The sequence below is a fragment of the Spermophilus citellus genome (genome assembly GCF_964194105.1).
Source record: "Spermophilus citellus genome assembly, chromosome: 2".
In the NCBI taxonomy this organism is placed as follows: domain Eukaryota; kingdom Metazoa; phylum Chordata; class Mammalia; order Rodentia; family Sciuridae; genus Spermophilus; species Spermophilus citellus.
Window position 1 is genome coordinate 22,009,556 of NC_138183.1, and position 20,837 is coordinate 22,030,392.

The 20,837-nt window shown below is 42.9% G+C and overlaps 1 protein-coding gene across 1 annotated transcript in view; it reads left to right on the forward strand.

The window, feature by feature from the left end:
• Positions 1 to 20,837, forward strand: part of SUSD1 (sushi domain containing 1) — a 119,120-nt gene that overhangs the window by 88,377 nt on the left and 9,906 nt on the right. Inside the window, exons 13-15 of the mRNA XM_081279303.1 lie at positions 9,305 to 9,401; positions 12,757 to 13,015; positions 15,895 to 15,934. Coding sequence (XP_081135429.1) covers positions 9,305 to 9,401; positions 12,757 to 13,015; positions 15,895 to 15,934 — 396 coding nt within the window. The remainder of the gene's footprint in view (positions 1 to 9,304; positions 9,402 to 12,756; positions 13,016 to 15,894; positions 15,935 to 20,837) is intronic.

The window sequence follows — 20,837 nt, forward strand, 5'->3', positions numbered from 1 at the left end:
TTCAAGGCAAAGGTTTTGTCTGTGTTTTTTTTTTTTTTTAATTGAATGCACAGCTTATAAGGACAGTACTAATAGACCACCACAAATACTTTTTTGAACAGTGGCCTCATGATTTTGTGGGTGGGTGGTATTGGTGTTGGGGACCTTCCTGGTCAGTCAATAAATATTTTACACCAAAAAAGAATTCATTACAGTTTGGGCTGGAGGGACAAGTAGTATTCCATCTGGCTATTCCTTCCCAAGGTGACTTATTAAAATGAATAGCTATTTAGTCTCCTACTCTTTTGTTCTTTTCATATTTGGGTAGACTACTTTTCTGATTTGAATTAATATTTCATACTTTTTGAGTAAGAGGTAGGGGCTTCCTCTTGATGAGACACATTTCTACCTTGTTTTGTAGACTAAACATAGCTCTAGTCACTCAAGCTCCCAGTGTCTGCATTCAAGGCCACCAGGGGACGCTGTTGAGCTGCTCAAGTTCATTGAGACCAGGAGGCTGCTCAAGGTCTTTGAGATTGTGACTGTTTCCTAACTTGGAGAATTTGCCATTTTTAAAAAAGCATAAAAATTCAAGTTGTTAAGACTTTATTAAAGAGTTTAAAAGAACCCTCTTTCATTTTATAAAAGGGGCAAGAAAGGTCCTCATGTGTTGATGTAAAGAGACACTCCTCCTCCTCACCTAACATGCATGTGGCTTTATTTCAGTAAAATCATGAACTTTTGAATATTACCAGAAATGTTAGTTAAGGATTTGGGTTTGGAAATGGACCGGCTGATTTCCCAGAAGAAAAGCGAGTGGAATTTCCCTTCTGTGTATCTTCCATTAAACTCAGTCTTACAGATGGGAACAGGATGAAAGCAAATGCTTTAAATATATTGCTGACCTCAGAGGAGAGTGAAAGTTCTAGGAATGTTGAGGGACAGAGGCAAGTGTTTCAGTGAGCTGGGAAGAGGGTGCTGGAGAGGGGGTGGGGAGGTGGAGGTTCTGTCCCAGTGTTCCTGGCTGGTTGCTAATGTGCTGGCTTGAGTGGCCATGGAACTGAGTTCTTCAGAGTATTCCCAGCATTCATATCCCTTTAGGACAGGGTAGAGAACAAACTTTCATCCTTGATATAAACCCCAAAGAGTATGAAGAGCTTTCATGAATTGTTTATACTATTTTCTTGCATAGTCTAAAAGCTTGTAGGTGGACTTTTCTTTTCATAAAGGAAGGTAACTGGAGAGGAAAAAGGGAGGGTGGTGTTGGGGCAGGGGTGGAGAGGGAGGAAGAAAACAATGTGATGTGTGTGTAAATGAGTACTACACAAACGTGGTGGTCGCTTGAGGTCAAATGAGTATGTACCTTCAGTACCGGGGCTGGCAGCTTACATGGGGCCTTTCTCATCTCTAATTGCATTCATAACAAGAAGAAGGGAAAGTGCTTTTCAGATGGTTAGGAAAACACAGGTGTGTCTCAAGCATCATCAGACTGTCACTTTGTCAGCCAGGGTTGCCTTGCTTCTTCCTGCCTCCTCTCTTTCCGCTGGGTGTCCTTGGGGAGGACTGTGCAGGACTGGTTCTCTTGATTTCTTCTGCTATAGGCTTTCCTTTTGTGGTTGGCTACCCACAAGTCATCTATAGACATCCTTATGGCCTTGGTGAGATCCCTGTGCCCTGTAGCTGGTTCCAGGACCTCACAGGCATTCCTGGGCGGGGATGAAGCTGCATCAGGGGTCCATAGAGGTTGGCCTTCACCCCAGTTGTTTCCTTTCCAAGCCTTTTGTGGTTAAAGGCTCTTTGGTATCTGGAGACCTAACACTGGGTCAGGCCAGGAGTGGCTCATAAGCCCCTCCAAACTTCTGTGATCCACACATTTCTCCCATTTCTAGAAATTTCCTGACTACTTTCTAATCCCAGGTCCCCAGGTAAATGGCTGTGTGTGGATTGTGTCCTCTCACTAAAGCCATCTGAACCCCAGTCACTGATGGATAATCCACCATAGAGGGAAATGGACTGGCTGGGTCATTTCCTTATATTAACTTTAGCTTTTATAAAATATGTATGAAAAGCTTCCTTAGATCAGAAACCTAAAAACCAGAGTTTGTGTGGGGGTAGGAGCCGGGGAGGGTCATGCTGAGATTTAACAACCTAACTCAGCAAATATTTATTGATGACCATGAAGTCAACTCTCATGATTTCATTGACTGGGAAGACCTGTCTGACCTTGACATAGCTGATGACTCATGGTGGAAGCTCCCATTTCTTTTGTTCCATCAATTTCAATTTTTCTTCCTTTGGGTTGTATGATATATCTGGAGAGGTGCTTGAGGTTTAGGGAAAAACTATCTTGGTGACTTCATTTTTCTTCCTGCTTTTTATTATAGAAAATTCAGAAAAGTAGATGATACCAGTTTCTCAGACAGCAGAATTATATTTTAATTCAACTCCTGTACTTACATGCAATTGATGGTATAAACTTGGGATCTTTGCTTAATTTTGGTAGATAAAATTTTCTTTTTTGTTCATTTTTAATAATTTGCCTATATTGATAATGTTAATCTTATTTTTACTGCCTTAAGTTTATTTACTCCTTAATTTTCTTCCTTTTTGGGATTAAATTTTTAATAGTTTGCCTATATTAACAAAATTAATCTTTTGTTATACATAGTACAAATTCCTACCTCAAGGTTATTTATTATTTAATTTTCTTTTCAGTGTTATTTTGATATTTAGACATTTTATTTGAATTTTCTATGTCACCACTTTTATTCATGGCTTTAAAATTTCTGTCTCTGATCATGCCAAGAGAAGCCTTCCCCAACCTGAAATCAGATCGATTGATTCTTGTTCTTCAATATTTTCTTATGCTTCTTAATAGTTTTGCCTTTTGCATTTAAAATGTAGGCCCATTTGGAATTCATTTGGATGTGTTACATGAGCCTAAACTTACGTGATAATTTTTTCCTTAACTTTGATAAGCAAGTTCCCTATTACCTTTCACAATACTGTCCATGTCATACAGTATTTTCTCCATTTCTTTGGTCTCTTTCTGGGCTGCCTAGTATCTTCCATTGCTTTGCCTCTCTGCTGTTTGTACCTTACTATTTCAATTATTGTATTTTTTAACATATTTAATATTTTCTCCTTATTCTTCAAAGTTTTCTTATATGGTGACCTTGGATTTTCTTTTGTCATTTGCTGCTATGGAGAATTGAAATCGTTGACGCATAGGAATGGTATGCCTTCTGGTTGCCTTCCATGTCATATGCTCAGGGTAAAAGAGCTACATTTTCTAGCCTAGTCATGACCCATTTCTTGCCTGAGGTCTGGTGTAGTTTGAGTCAAGTCACAAGGCTCAGGGAAAGGACTGCAGATTTGCCCGGGACAGCAGCTTGGGAGACAAGGGACAGCAGCTTGGGAGACAAGGAACAGCACCTTGGGAAACAGAATAAGAAGTCAAGGTCATTTCATTTCAGATTGTGGCTGAGAACCAGTTTACTGAGGTTTAAGCTTCTACATTCAAGAGAAAAATATATAAAGTGAGCAAGGCTTCAGGAAGCAGGGCAGAAAGAAGCCTAGAGATCCCAAGTTGATTGAATCAACCAGGTGACAATGGCACCTTTAAAAGTATGAGAACCACATGGGACTGGAAAAGGGCAGTGTGGCTTGGAGCAAGCAAGGGATGGCCTGAGCGGCCTGGACCTGCCTTCTCCCCACTGAGCCAGCATTTTTGTTCTGTTACTGAGGATAGCAAAAAAACTAAGTGGGTTTCAGAGGGTTAGTCAAAAGATTAGAGAAACTGGAAATATTTATTTTGGAGAAGAACAACCGAATAATTTAAAAGAGCCTGAGGGTTCTCACACAGAAGAATGACAGTTCATCTCTGTCTTTGTCACAACAAAGCATCAAAAATGACACAATGGCGGAAAGGCCCGAGGGCAGTAATTCTCCAATTGGAGGGGTGCATTGTCCTGGTCAGACATCCTGCTTCCCTGGGGCACTGCTGCAGGAACCTAGCCAGGTTTTCCTCGGGGGTGTCATGGAATCTCTTCTGGGCGCTTCTTCAAAGTAACATAGACCTTCAACAAGGGTGTTATGTGAGGCCTTGCCCATAAGCTGGGGCTGTTCAGGTGATGCTCCAGGGTCCCTGGCAGTCCTGCAGGTTTATGAAAAACAGGATCTGTGTCACCAATCTGGGTGACTTTGGAAGAAATTCTAGATTTAACCCTGTTTCATAGAAACTATAGGGTTCTCTCACTTACACCTGGCTGTTCCCTGGCCACCCTCCGCCCTCCTCTTTTCTTTTATCCGGTGCCCCCCGCCGGCAGCCATGCCCACTCCTACTTAAGAGCTGACTCCAAATCTCACCCACAGAATTTGCTTCTAGGCCTGGAGCTGGGTTTCCAGCCGCTTCTGGAACATTCCACATGCACTCCACCTAGGCAGGTCCATAAGTGAGCTGCTCCCATCTTCCCTCCAGACTTGGCGAAGGGCATCGTTACCTGCTAGGTGACAAAACCCAAATCCAGTTTTCTCCCCTTGCTTCTCTCCTAGTACATTGTGTTCTTCCTCTCCCCAAGGAGCCCTTCTGTCTGTCCCCTCTCTGCTCTCAGTGCCATTGCTTGCCTCAGACCTCAAGCATTCCTCACCTACATTAGGGGATGAACCATACTTCTGTCCTTTTTCTAGTCATCCTCCAAATAGCTCTTTAAATCATATTTCTGACATATAAAATCTTTAAGTGACTTATTATTTCCAGGTCCTCAGATCTGATCTACACCTACCCTCTCTAACCTTATCATCTGCCTCTTTGCCGCCAGAACTCATCCTGTCAGTCATGAGCTCCATGTAGTTCCATCACTGCCCACCCCTACCCCACGCCTCTGCATGAATGTATTTCTGTATTTGATGGGCTCATCCTCCTGTCCTTGGTCGGGTGTTCCTCTGCACCGCAGAGCACCCTGCATCTAACTTTATCGTAGCTCTAAGTGCTACCTGTTTGCAAAACTGTCCCCACTATTAGGCTCTGAGCTCCTAGAAAGCAGAAAGTCTGTTTTCCTTGACTGTCTCCCCTAGCCTAGCATGGAGCCTATTGCATCAGGTAGTCGAAAAGTGTCTGTTGATGCAGGAATAACACATGCCATAGGGCTTCAAAAACTTTGAAAGTTCAGATAGGCCTAAGTTTATTATAATTTAGGATCTGACGGTTTCGACCCCCAAACTATTTTCTAATCCAGTAAATAGAGTCTTGAGTGTCTATTTGGCTTCCTAATCTTAAATTTCACTGTAGCAGGGTTTGGGTTTTGGGGGAGGCAGCAGCAGGGAGACATTCATGTGTGCATTTTTCTTTTTCCCACCATGTCCCCCTTTCTCCCTTCTACTGAGTTGATGCAGGGTAGAAGCTAAAGAAGAGATGGCTTAGTATAGGGTCTAATTAGGGCTCTTCTTCCTGCTGTCCTCACTGTGTCTGCCACCAGAGGGTCCGGGGATGTTCCTGGGATTCATAGCATTCTTTTCACACAGATGCTTAAGAATCGCTTCCATCTGGCCCAGTGCCAGGGTTCCCTCAAGCGCACAGCTGTGCGATCTGCCCTTCAGCAGACCATCAGGATGCTGGGTGCATTCTATAATTAGTTAGGGCTTTGGGGGTTGCAAGTGATGGAAATCCAACTCAAACCAGTTTGAGTATGTGGAATTCGTTAAATCAAAACTAGGAAGAACTCAAGTGGATCTTGCTTAGAGCACAACGAGATCCAGCCACAAATGGTCCTCCAGAGCCCTGTGGCTCTCTCTGTCAGCCCATCTGCCCACTTTCTGCTGAGCTCTTTCTGGGATAGGCATCATATTTCTGGCTCATAGCTATAATTCAAGAGGAAAAATAAGGTCCTGTAGTCTCTTAAAGTTAAATGAATTGCTCCCTGACCAGTCCTGTCATTGGGGGATGACATCCATGATCATCAGAGCCTAGTCCAGAGGGGGTTTGGAACACTGTGACAGCCCCATAAGAACCATATGGAGGGAGAGGGCTGTTCTCCATAGAAAAAGGGACACTGAACACACAATCAACAGAGTATATAAGATTTGAAAAGATAACATATATAGACTTGGAGAATCTCAGACATACGGGTCCCATCTTCTGGGAGTTTTGCAATTGCAGGTTTATAGCTTTCCTTGGTCTCTTCCAGGCTTGGTTTCTTTCAGCCCCCTGTTCATTCTGCAGAATCTTCTCCAGCCCTGATTTAGGGATCCTGCCTCTCCTTCTGGCTTATGTTTCCACTGGGGGACCCCTTACTATATTAAATACCTCATTTATAGTGGCCTGAATGACATATCTCTTGCGCCAGAGCTGGGAAAGAGCTGAATTATAGCTTCCCTTTCTGGGGTCATTCCCAAGTAATTTTTTTCCACTCACCTCTTCCCTTTGAACCTGTGCTAATTAAGAGATCCTTGGGGTTTCCTATCCCAAGGCCTCTCAGCCTCTGTTCCTTATAGTCTCCGTCTGGAGAAGGCATAGTGGCTCCTTATTTGTCAAGAATTTGTTTTATTTATATGGTGCTGAGGATCAAACCCAGAGCCTCACATGTGCTAGGTAAGTGCACTACCACTGAGCCACAACCCCAGTCCCCATGTGTCAGGAATTTGCGGTTCTAGGTTTCTACTCCTGGGCCATTATTGAATCTCAGGCAAAGTGAACAAAAACATTGTCCTAACATGGCAATGTGACAAAATTGACTTTGGAGTCAAATTAACCTGGGTTCCATGCAACTGTATTCAGTGCTATGACTCAACCTGCCTGAGCTTGGTTTTTTCTCATTGATCAAATAAAGGTGATGGTCACTTGGGCTGTTGTGAGGACTTGAAAGAGCAGGGGCAAAATGCCTAGCACGATATCAGCACCCAGTAGTTGTAACTCCAGTGAGTTTTGAAAATGGCCAGCATACACCGAGGGCTGCTGTGTTACAGGCTCTGTTCTATTCTCTGTGTGTGTGCTGAATAGTGAACTATAATTGTTAATTATCATTAATAGACTCACGAGTTTCCTCAACACGCTTATAAATTGAGGGTTATTTCTATTCCCATTTTATTGATGAGGCAGTTGGAGGCATAATAGTGGGACCAGCATACTAACCCAGAGCCCCTGGTCTTACCCACTACACCGATAGTGTTTATTTCTGCATCTTACCTGGAGTCCAGCCCCTCTGGACTGATGTGAGCCACACTGGTTAGAACTGTGACTCCACACTGATTGTAGCAAATGGATTCTTTCCCCAGAGTTAACATGTTCCTAAAGTCTTTGCAGATTCAGCGTATTAAAAGTGAATAAGTGGATTTTATTAGATTGCTCAAAGGTGAGGAAACCCTGCTAGATCCATTTGGTGGAACCAGACATTCAAGTCACCCCAAGGTGAATGAGAAAGGTGTAGAGTAGAGAATGAGTTCAAATCCTAGCCGTGCTATACTGTGTGTGCTGTTGGACAAAAATTCAGCTTCTGCATGAATTTTGTATCCTTATAACTATAAGATGAGATTTTGGAAAATAAGAATCATACTTGTTCTACCTGCAAGTTTAGGGAAATTGAGAAATATACACAAGAGTAAGGTAAGGATCCAGTTATCACTTTGGTTGCTGCTGAAACTGGCTTGGGCCCAGGGCTAAAAGAAAGCTTCCTGGAACTTCCTCTCACATCTGAACCTTGCAACCCAGCTGCGGGGAAGCTGAATCTGTAGGCCACGTGCAGACCTGGCTGCAGACCTGCCTGGCCTCAGGGTTTGCCTGCTGCACTAGTTATGGGGACAGGAGGTGGGGACTTCTGCCCTGGGTTCAGGCTGCCCCCATCCCACAAAAGAAGAAGAAGAAAAAATGTGGGGCATGTGGCCACAACAGGCAAACTCTAGCTCTCCCACAAATCAAATATACAGAAGGGCAGCTGGGAGCTCTTTTCCAAATACTTGAGAGGAAAGAAGTTTGTAGTGCACAGGCAAAGGTGGAATACCAAGAGAGGGAGAAGGTGACTACTTCCATAAATACCATCCACTTGATAGGACTGGAGAGATTAAATGAGGTGAGGCATGTACAGGACACATCTAGTGTATGGCTAATGCCTAGTATATCGTCACCATGGCACACACAGGCAGACTGGCAGCTGATGCACTGGTGCTGTGAATGTAACTCCTAGTGAGATGTTGGAACATTGGTTTCAGTGAGTCGTAATATTTCTCTCCCAGGGAAAAACCTATTTGGGAAATCTGGTTGAAGGGGAGGACAAAATAAGAACAGATATCTCTGTGATTTTTAAAGGATCTAGAAGTCTGATATGTTGGTTTTTCCCACTGTATTAGTCCATTTTCTATTGCTATAACAAAATACCCAGGACTAGGTACTTTGTATAAAAAAAGAGGTTTATTTAGTTCACAGTTCTAGAGAATGAAAGTCCAAGATGAAACTGCCCCATCGGTTTTTCCTGTGTTAAGGTCCTCATGGCAGACAGCATTCATAATATGGTGCTTGTGGAAGAGGCCACATGGTGAGGCAGGAGGCAGAGATGGGATGGGTCCAGTCTTCTTAGGATAACCCACTCTCTTGGGAACTGACTTCATGTGATCAGTGTCAATCCCTTCCCTCCACAGTGACCTAATTACCTTCACTAGACCCCACCTCTTAGAGGTTCTACCACGTCTCACGTCAGCACACTGGGGACCAGGCTTTCAACACATGAATCTGTTGGGGACACACTGAAACCATATCCAAATCATAGCACCCACCAAACAAGGATCTACTCACTAAGCAAATGGTAATGCCCATAGTATCCATCCTGTCAGTGATGGAGTGTGCTCATCACTTTTTAAAAAATTGCAGATATATACATATATACACACACACACACACACACACACATATATATATATATATATATATATATATATATATATATATATGCCTTTTAACTCTTTAAGTACACAGTTTACTAGCACTAAGAATATCCACAGTGTTGTGCAACCATCACCACTATTTCCGAAACTTTTCATCACCCCAGACAGAACCTCTGGTCACTGAGCAAGAATTTCCCACTTGCAAACTCTCATCGATTTATGTCTTTATGAAATTTGTCTATTCTAGAAATTGCTCTATTCTAGGAATTTCATAAAAGTGGAGACATGTACTATTGTCCTTTTGCCTCTGCTTATTTCCCTGAGCATCATGTTTTCAAGCTTTATCCATGTCATAGGATCATCAGAATAAGCTGATCACTTTTTAAATTAAGGACCACTTTGTGCTTTTTCCTTGTTTTGATCGTATCTCTTTCCTTCTTTTCAACATATTTAGAGCCTCCACTTCCAGAAGTAGAGTTTTTCATGGTGCATGGAGGGCCTCTGCCGCGCCTCAGACTGAGGAAAGTCAAAGATAAAAATGGACCTATCAGGTCAGTAGTTGTCTTTTGTCTTTGGGGGTTGTTCAGGGACCCCTATAGAGTGTTCCGGAAGCCCTGGTTTGGGTGAGAAGACTCTGTCAGTAGACTGGAGTCACTGGGGCCATTGCAATGTTTTGCTTCCTTGGGCACAGCCTGGCCTCTAGTCCGAAAGAGCCCTCCAGATAGGCTGACCCTTGAACTCATGATCCTCCTGCCTCAGCCTCCTGAGTCACCGGGATTACAGGTATATGGTATGACCCCAGCAAGAGAGAGAGATTTTAAGTGACCAGGCTCAAACACGTGGGCAGCTTGGCTCCAGATATTAAGCTTTGGCTGGCCATATCAGGCACTGCCCTTTGTACTCACATCCTGTAGTGCATCCTTTAGTGACAGTGGGTCAGGAGCATCCTTTCATTTGCCAGAGACAGAACATGTTTGTCTTTATGTAAGACTGTGTCGTGAAAAGGTCATTTGGGTAATTTTTTTAAATCTATTTTTGAATTGAGTTATGGGTAAATACTGTGTAGTTAATGACTGCTGCTAAATTCCAGATGTAATTAGGGTGGCATTAATTGACTTCTGTTGGAAGACTACATTGTGTTCAATTTTGCATTTTATTTGCAAAGGTCAAGTTAGGATAGAGAGGAAGATTAGGTTGGCTTGGAGAGAGGAGCAGCTTGCCCACAGTACCAGGTCGAGATGACAATGTGTGCCGCCTGACCCGTGTAACTTCATGTCTCTCTTGACTCTTCAGTCTAGTGACCCCTCAGTGCCAGCAAGGTAAAAATAAATAATGAAAATAAATTTATGAAAAGGAAAGTCTGGAGATATTATCTGTGGGTCCATTTATAATGAAACTTAGAGCTTTCCTGCTTCTATATTAGTTTAAGTTCAGGGTCTTTCCAGGATGGACATTGCATAAATGTTGCTGTTTTTTGATTCCTGACAAGTTACTGGAAGGCACTGTAATTCTGTTGCTGCAAGGAAGGCAGAACTTTTGACATCACTGGCTGAGTGAATTTGCAAGAGTTAATGTGACTTCAGCCAAATAATTACGTAAAGCAAAAAGAAAAGCCAAATGACCATTTATCCTTGTGGCTCTGTGTTGGGCAGGGCCTCCAAAACAGGAAGTGGAAGTCTGTGAGTCATTCAGGGGAGGGTGGTGGTGAGACACAGAGGAGAAGTGCTTCCAGAAGGGTTGGGTTGCTTCCCTGACGTCATCAGGGCCCATTACTATCAGGCCAGTGGGCTGATTTCCTCAGCCTGACCACCTGCTTTGAGCTGGGGCTAGCAGTTTTGCCAGGCCTGAGTCTGCTTGGTGCATTGTTTGGGAGCAGTGGGACTTGGGGTACATAGTGGAGCAAGGACCCTGGCACCAAATCCCCCTGGTTGAATTTGCTGATCTTAGGCCAAAGATTCGTCCTGTAGCTAAGCTCCCTTAGTTCTACTGTCTTCACTTTTGCCAGGTTATAGGAATCACCTGACTGGGCTGCTTTATTAGCAATACGAATTCCCAGCTCTTCTGGAGGTTTCAATTCAGTAGGTCTGGGATGGAGTCTGAGTATTTGTATAATCCTCAAGCTGAGTGGGGAGCTGCTTCCTGTCCTGTGAATGATGCCTTTAGTAGGCAAGGAACAAAACCAAATGGGTGCAGGTGAGACTTGAACTTGTACACACCACCACCACCTGCACGGAAAGATGCGAGGGATGTGAAGATGTGCTTATGGACAGCATGGTGCAGCCTCCTTTCTCACCTGCAGCCACGCTTCATAGGAATGATTTCAGATCTCCGGGAAATTTGTTATTAGAGGGGTTGCCTGTAGGAGTGGATGCTCAGCAAATGTTTACTGGTGGTGGAGATGACTACTTACTGCCCTGCAGGTTTTATTTTGTTTCTTTTGTAGAAAGCCCTTTGTTGAAAGTGAGCCCAGACTTTGTGGAAATCAGAGCCGTGAGGACACCTAAAATATTTTTGAACCTGATGGGTGGCTGGAGACTTTCCAAATACAACACCTGCTGCTAGGGAGGGCTCCCTCTTCTTTTCTTTTTTTTTTTAAAGTATTTATTTATTTATTTAGTTGTAGTTGGACATAATACCTTTATCTATTATATGTGGTGCTGAGGATCGAACCCTGGGCTCCGCACGTGCTAGGCAAGCACTCTACCATTGAGCCACAATCCCAGCCTGGCTCCCTCTTCTTAACTTAGTGATCCATGAACTTTTAGGAAGCGGGAGATGTCACTAGGAATATGGAGTGAGAAATGCAGATTTGGTGGTAAAATAGAATTATGTGGCTTAAACGAGTTTTGGAAATTACCCTAATTACATTTGGTGATGATACAGTCTCTTCCTCTTTACTGAAAGTTCAGCTCATGAAACATTAATGGGGGCTGATCATAGCCAAAGAAATGTGCAAAGATTTACAAGGATACCAGAGTAAGGTGTTCAAATCCCTGCTCTTGCGTCTGATCAAAGAAGCAGATGTTCAAACATGTACCGCACCAGAGGCGGGAGAAAAGCACAGAGTAGATGGAAATGGAAAGGATGGTGTGAGTCACCCGTGGTGCATTTTTATGTTCTATTTCCTTCCTGGTAGGTTTTCTATGTGGTGGGATAAATAATAACAAAATACATAACACAATGATCCCTGACTGTTAGCGTGTCTCTGTGTGCACAGTTTTAGAATGCACAAATGTCATTTTTACCTTTCTTCCCGTGTTGAGACCTTGTGAGCTTAGATTAACTCATGGTGACTTTGCACTCCTGGCTTCTCGTTTATTTCACATGAACTTTGGTATCAGCCTGTGAACTGTAGGGAATGTAAATCACATGAGTTCTGTTTTAAGTTGCCACATGATTGTCTGGAGCCTTTGCTCAGACTTAGGACATTAACTGTTTTGGGCAGTTGGCCTCCGTGTGATTGTTAAACCCTTTCTACTGCTGTTCTTTATTTGCCCATGTGAAAAATCACTGATTAGATCAACTTTATGGCAGACACGGCAGGGCAGCTGTACATGCCAAAGACTTCTCCCAGCTAAAGAAGATGTCCTTGGCTGGAGCTTGGAGAGGTTATCAGCCAGTGTTATCTGGCATTCACACTCAAGGTCAATTTGGTGCTCCACAACTGTTTGAGCCCTCAGATAGTAAATCTCACGTGGGCCAGAGCTTTTTCTTTTCTGGCATTGTGTCCCCAGTGCCTTGAAAAGTACTTCATCTCATAGTAGGATTTCAGTGTATATGAATGAATGAATGCATGAGTCCTCCAGGCAAGGGTCCAATAGGTGAGTTTTATAAAATGCACATCTGATCAAGGCACTCCAGTGTAATGAGTCCCTGCCAACTTCTCTGCTTTCTTTTTACTTCCAGTACTTATCAGGTGGTGGTGCTTCCTCTGGCTCTCCAAAACACATTTTCTTGTGATTCTGAAGGTGCTACCTTGTTCTTTAACAACACCTCTGATGCTGATGGATATGTGGCTGCAGAACTGCTGGCCAGAGATGTTGCAGATGATACCATGGATATTTCTATTGGAGACAGGCTATACTATGGCAAATATTATAATGCACCCTTGAAACTAGGGAACGATTACTGCATTATATTACGAATCACAAGCGAATGGAATAAGGTATAGTTCTTTAAAAAAATCTCTTGTTAACTTTAAATGTTCTTCTTCATATGAAGTTTACTTGGTTGAACACGTGTCTTCCCAGTATTTGAGATGTATAGTCCATGTAATGACCACTGAAATGCACCAGGAAGATTACATTGCATTCGAGACCTTGATGGATCTACATTTGGGTTGATCTGGCCTTGGTTATTCCTAAGCTTCATGAATAACTGCATTCTATTGCCTTGCTGACATCTGAGTCGGGAGGACCACCTAGATCTCTCTGTCAACTTCCCCATACTGCTCCTGAGTTGCTACCTCCACTCATCCTGCAAAGAAGGAGGGAGGGGCAGTTTATCCTTACCCTTGTTTCCTTGGCTATAGAGTGGGCTCCACTTCTCCACTCTGGAAGGCTCTGCTCTTCCAGCAGTGTTTCTGTCATGAGACAGAGAAGTAAATATTCATTAGATAATTAGTAAATGTAACGGGCTGGACTAGCAGAATAGCAAGAACTATTCAGTATCAGTCAGTCAGGGACAGAGGATCTGGAAGGACCTAGAGACCCTAAGCTTGGTGTAAATGCACATGGGTTAGTAGTGGAAACTAAACAAAGTTATATTAATACTAGTGAAACATCTCTTGACTGGTAAATTTGAGGCCAAAATATGTAGCCATCTCAAGTGTAAGGTTTAATACATATTTAAAACAGAGACACTTTATTAAATTCTAGATAGAATACAAGTCTAATGTGCAAGGGACAAGATATTAAACCAATGGTTACTTTTAAGACTATGTCCAACTAGCAAAGAAATCTGGGGGTACCTTGATCCATTTTGAGTTACTTTTTGCATATGGTATTAGGTAAGGATCCAACCGATTATTATTATTATTTTTTGCTATGGATATCCAGTTTTCCCACACGACTTATTAAAAAGGCTGTCTTTTTACCAGTGAATGTTCTTGACACTCTTGTCAAAAAACATTTGGCAGAGGGCTGAGATTGTGGCTCAGACGTAGAATCTTGCCTACCATGTATGAGGCACTGGGTTCAATCCTCAGTACCACATAAAGTAAAATAAAGACATTGCGTTCACCTATAACTAAAAAAAATCATTTGGCATATATGTAAGTATCCATTTGTGAGCTCTGTATTCTGATCCTACATCTGTCTTTATGCTAGTATCATAGTGTTTTTTTGTTTGTTTGTTTGGTTGCTATGGGTTTTTTTGGTACTGGAGATTTAACCCAAGAACACACTGAGTCACATCCCCAGCCCTTTTTGTTTTATATTTAGAGACAAGGTCTTGCTAAGTTACTTAGGGCCTCGCTAAGTTGCTGAGGCTGGCTTTGAACTTGCACTCCTCCTGCCTCAGTCTCCCAGGCCCCTGGGATTATAGGCATATGCCACCACACCAAGCAATATCACACTGTCCTGATTACTGTAGCTTTACAGTGAATTTTGAAATTAGGAAGGGGATTCTTCCAACTCTCCCATTTTGTTTTTTCTTCTATGGATTTGTTCTAACAAGTAGCATCACTATACTTTTAGTCACTGAGGCAGAAAACCCAGGAGGAATTCTTCTTCCTCCTTACCTCTTGTCCAGTCTCTCATGACATCACATCAGTCTATCACCTCTGTCACTTGAAGCCTGCTTGAAATCGTGCAGTCTTCTCCTGTTCCACCAGCATTGTTCAGCTGTTGTCTTCTCTGTACATCTCTTTTCCAGCTCATATTTTCTGCCTCTTATTTCTACTCAGTCTCTGTGCCCCACACTGCTGTCAGGATGAGTGCTAAAATGCACATCTGGTCGAGGCCCTCAATGTAAAGAGCTCTCCTCTTCCACTCATTTCTTTGCTTGAACACCTTTTACTTCCCTAGTAACTAACTACCTTGCTATTTGCAGTTCCTTTGCTTCTCCAGTGTCTTGAAATACATCCTTCTCTACTTATTCTTGTCCTTCCTTCCTAACTTCGTACTTAGCCTCAAGGTGAAATTTAATCACAATCAAAACCTTACAACTGTTTTCAGCTTTTCCAAGAAAATTTTCAGTTTAAATATATTTTAAAAATATTCTAATAAAATGAAAACAAGAATGCCAGCTGTTGTCACTTGAATCTCTTAAGGAGGTTGAAGGACTCCTTCTCTAACTCCTGCTGTTCAACTTCCTCTGGGGTCTATCATGTTAGAGTTTTATCATACTCAGTAATCCCAGCAGTCCTGATTGACAAATATGCACTAATAATGATGAAGAGAAGGAAAGGTATTCCATTCCAATGGTTTGTAGGTTTCTTCTACCAAGATGAGTTTCCATGTGTGTTTCTTAATATTCCAATGATGCATGGCATAATGACAGTGTGATCAGTAGCTCTGCTTGGGTTATCCAACAGATAGTCACTTGCTTGTTCTTGAATACATTTTGGGTAACTGATGTTGTCATGTGTCATTCAGACAGGCGAGGAATTATTATGTATCAGGACTTGTCATAACCTGGCTTATAACATGCATCACTAGTTCTGCTGAACTTGGTTGTGACCTCAGGATTCTCAACATAGTTCTTCAAGGCAGTTAAAATCAGGATCTTGGAGCTGGTGGTGAAGTGAAGCTCTTGTCATTCTCGTGTTTACAGTAGCATGTCCTTCCTGAGATCTTTTGGAAACCTATAGAAGTGATCTTCTGAGTCACTTCTGTGCCTGCTACCCATGCCAGTCCCTTGAACAATGGTGATATATGGCTGAATCATAAGGTTGAAAAGCTAGATGGGACTCTAGAGATCTTCCAGTTCAAATTGAGATGTAAAAAAGCTGAGGGTCCAAAGGTTTCAGCCTCTCAGCTCTGTTGTTTAAACAGACACTATGTGCCACCTAGTTAAATGTGCTACTTTGCTTTTTGCTTACAGGTGAGAAGATACTCCTGTGCAGTTTGGGCTCAGGTGAAAGGTAAAACCATTTTCTGCCTATGAATGCTGTCCTGATTTTTGCCCTATTCAATTTCTAGCATCAAGTTTATGTTGAGATCTCTTTTTAAATTGTCACAGATGACAGAAACCCAGCTCCTACTATCTTAAGCAAAAAATCACAATTGAAAAGAATGCAATGTGTGTGGGGGGTAGTTTACAGCACTGTAAAAATAGCTCTAAGCTCAGGCCTGCAGGACACCATGCGTGGGGCTCCTCTTCTCTTTCTGCCTCTTGTCCCTGATCTCCATGTCAGTGGTCTTAGTTTTTCCTACTGTAGGAGAGATGGGTCCCTGCTGCCCCAGCTGAACTACTTCAATGAGAACAGAAAGGTTTTTAATTCAGGGAGGGTGTCTATCTGTTGGATAAGTCACTGTTGATAGAAGATAGGGAAGCTATGATTGGCTTTTCTTGTGTTTTGTGTTTACTCCTGTGGCTTCTTGGGGGCAGAGCAATGTGATCAGTAGCTCTGCTTGGGTTGTACTAAGAGGGGGATGAAATTCCCACCTAGAAAAGGGGCACAAGGGGCTGGGGTTATGGCTCAGTGGCAGAGCGCTCGCCTAACACGTGTGAGGCCCTGGGTTTGATCCTCAGCACCACATAAAAATAAATAAATAAAGTAAAGGCATTGTGTCCGACTACAACTAAAAAAATAAATATTTAGGGAAAAAAAGGGGGCACAAGAAAAAAACATGTTTACAGACCAAAACAATAGCTACAGCTGTCTCTTAACTACTACTGTTTGTGTGGCATGTGCACATATACATTTACACTCACATACCACATAATGACATTTTGGTCAAAATGGACCACATATACAACGGTGGTCCCATAAGCTTTTATCACCTGAGATAGCATAACCATCTTAGTCTGTGCAAACATATTCTGGGATGCTTGTATAATAGCGGTATCACCTAGTGGTGCATTTCTCATAATGTATCTCTGTCAATATGCCATGCATCATTGTAATATTAAGAAAAATGTCCTCTATTAACAGAATGGAACTATCCCACCTACCATTAAAAAAAAAAAAAGGAACCCTAGGGGAATACAACTCAAAGGCTGGTTATGCATCCAGTTCCAAGACCAGGAATCTTGGGGATAATACTTTCTTTTTGATCAGATCCAGATGTGCTTCTCATGATCCACTTAATCATCTGTGATTAAATGGAAAGTTTAACCATTCTCAAATAGCAGTGTATAACACGAAAGGGAAAACTGGGTAACCACAATATACACTCTCACTTAGAAAGGAGGAAACGATAAAGCAATATGTAGTGGTTGGGGGCCATGACAGTGGCCCACCTCCTGCTGGACAGGTAAAGCAGGCATCTCCTGCCATGGTAGCAGAATGGGACACTTGGTCATTTTTGCTACCTTAAGGTCTGCCTGATGGGAGAGTGCCCCTTGTCTGTTTCCTCCAGAACCTTCCTAAGGGATGCAATGGGAAGGGTCTCTGCTAGGCTGGGTGCTGTACAGCTTTAGCCTTCTGCACATTGGCAGAGTCACCGGGAAAGGGAGGCAGATTGCCTCCGGGACTGAGCAATTGCAGGTTTCCTGTTTGCCAGGCTCGGGACTTCCCAGGCAGTACATCTCTTTAAAACCACCAGGCAGCGGGCCAGTGGATTTGATTCTCAGGAATTCCATTAGTTTGTAGTTAAAACCAGAAATCTTGACAAGTTTATGACCTTGGAATCTGGACCTTTTCCTCGTGGTTTATGAGTCCTCACAACAGGCTAAAGGATTCTGCCCTCAGCCCACAGTCTCAGTTTAACCCCTTGTGGCCTGTCCCCTGCCTCAGAGCAGCATAATCCTTTTGCTTTCAGGAGGATTTGAAAAAATGGCACTTTTCAGTGGTGTCTGTTATCCTGTTGGTCGAGTGTACTTTTCAGGACATGTTTTAGGAGGGACCCAGGGAATTAGGCTTCCTTCATTGGTCTGCTCCCCCACTCCCCAATCTTATTTTCCTTAAAAAAAAAAATCTCTGCTCAAACTTCAACAAAAGTGAAGGCGTTGGCTCGCAAGCTGGGCAAGGTGAATTACTGTCAGCAGTCTTGGATTGCTGGCTGCTGGGCAGTGTGGGACACTATACTAAGATGACTGTTTTTCTGCTTGTATGAAATTGGGCCAACCTCCCTTTCTTGCAGGTATTTAATGCAGGACACAGGAAGCAGTCACAGATTCCAACATTTGGAAAAACTGCTGTCAGTTCATTCCCTGAAATTCTAGGGATGGGATAAAATTAGTGTGGCTTTTTAGAAATAGGAGTCAGGTGGGGGCATGCAGGCTGAGGAAGAGGGAAATTCTGAGCTCCTCTGATGGAAGATGAGCAAGGAGGCTCTGCCAGCCATCTACAGGATGAAGGCTTGGGCTGTGCGTGAAGGCTATGCACACAGCGTGTGGACTGGGAGAATGAGGAGTGGTCACAGAAACAATAGCTTCCAGAATCCACTCAGCAACTGTTTGATATGATTGGAAAACATTCAAACTGGGTAGAAGAAATAACCAGAGAGCTGCTGTAGTCATTCGGCTGTGGGTTAGCTAATGGGAAGGATTTCACTGTGAGAATATCCAAGTGGCTTTTGGCAATGCCCTTTTCTCCTCAACTTAAGAATTAATATTGAAAGAGAATTTGATCCTTTGAATTCAAACCACTGGAAAGCTCTAGAAGGTAATAGCAAACCCACTGTTATGTTGAACTTCTAAAGGCAATTCTAGTATGTATTTATCTATGTATAAAATTCACATGTGTGTGTACTGTTCTCTGGAAGTGGTTTTCAAAAAATTTTGGAGACTTTCATAAAGTAGTTTGGAGAGAAGTGGGATCCACATTAGTGCCGAAATTGTTTTCCAATTCACCCGTGTCAACCCTTAGCCCCATTCCGGCCTTTTACCCAGTGACAAGTTATATAATTTACTTTTTATATATTGCCACTAAAAGAACTTTGAGATGATTACCAGGGAGTAGTTCATCCAATAGCAAATACAGAGACCTGGGTTTCCTTGCTTGAGTCAGCCAAGGGTCTTTAAAATGATATTTAACTTGGCTAGTCCTCAGTTGCCTCTGTCTGGGCCCTTGAAATCCCTTCTAGCCACAAAGGCTTTGGTTTCTTGAGTCATGGAGATGATAATAAGGTGTAATCAGGGAGCATTCTCCATCACAGGCATGAAGGCCTCTGAGTCATTAGTGACCACTCCTCATTCGCCCAATCCACACGCTTCGCCAATGGCCTTCACGCACAGCCCAAGCCTTCATCCTGGAGATGGCTGCCAAAGCCTCCTTGCTCATCTTCCATCAGAAGAGCTCAGAATTTCCCTCTTCCTCCAGCCTGCATGCCCCAACCTGTCTCCTATTTCTAAACAGCAGCACTAATTTTATTGTTTCCTCTGATAATTATTCTCTGGCCCTCCATTAATTTTTAGCCTGGCTTCTGAGACCTCTCAGTCTGATATCAGCGTTTTCTCTAATTGCTTCTCTCATTCTCCATCCAGACTGACCTGCTGCTGTTTTCTGGATATGGCCCAAGAGTTCTCTCCTTAATGTCTTTGCTTGCATGGTGCCTTGATTAATTCCACCTGCATTGCCCTATACCCTGTCTGTGACTCTTCTTATTACAGTCCCACTTCTCTTCAAGCTTAAAACCAAAAGGCATCTCCTCCCTGAAGCTTTTTGAGTTTCCTCAACAGGAGAAGATCTCCCTCTCTCCTTCTCTTTAGCCATTCTGGTGTACCTTAGAGCAACTGCTGAGCTCTTCTTAATAATTTCAAACCCTTCAGGGAGAGCATTTGAAGAGCTGGGACACTGTGGCACAGGTTTGGTTCTCAGAACGTACTGAATTAGAGTCAGTGGTACTGGGGATCCTGCAGTGAAGCATAGTAAGTGCAATACTTATTAAACAAGCCAGAGAAGATTCGCATCAAGATATGAGTGTCTATGTGTACACATGTAGAGTTGGCTCACTGGACCTGCAGGTTCCACATCATGGATTCAAACCACTGCAGATAAAAAAATATTTGGGGAACAAAATTACATCTGTAACTGAACATGTAGAGACTTTTTTCCTTGTCATTATTCTCTACAAACTATACATTATAAGAACTATTTGCACAGCATGTACATTTAGGCATTATAAATAATCTAGAGATGATTTAAAGTATATGGGAGGTTGTGCATGGATCATATGCAATTACTGCACCATTTTAGATAAGGGACTTGAGCATCTGTGGATTTTGGTATTCTCAAGGGGTCCTGGAACCAATCCCCTGAAGATACTGAGGGACAACTGTATATACTGTTTATGGACACACACACACACACACACACACACACACACACTAATTTTAAGCCTTCACAGTTGTGGCAGTCAGAATTTTAAGGTAGCTCCCTAGAATTCCTGGACCCTGCTGTATACCTACCTTCTCTCAGTTATTCATTTACACTCTTCTACTTGTTGCTGATGAGGTATTTTGAAGAAGTAATTAAAGTCCCCAGTAGGGAGATTATCCCAATGGGGCTGACTGGTCACATGAGCCCTTTAAATCTGAGTGCAGAGGTCAGAGACAGGGGAAGTTAGAGATTCAGAGGGTAAGATGGATTTGACACAGAGACATTGTCCTGCTATCTTTGAAGTCAGAGAGGGTCATGTGGCAAGGAATGCAAGTGGCCTGTAAAAGCTGAGAGTGCCTCCCCACCCACCCCAGCTGACAGCCAATGAGAAAACGGGGACCTCAGTCCTCCAAATGCAAGGAACTGAATTTAGCTGATGTCCTGAATGAGTTTGGAAGCTGATACTTCCCCAGAACTTCCAGAAAGGAAATGAAACCCCCTAATACCTTGATTTCAGCCTTCCAAAAGTCCCACCTCGGAACAGAGAAGCAGTTACAGT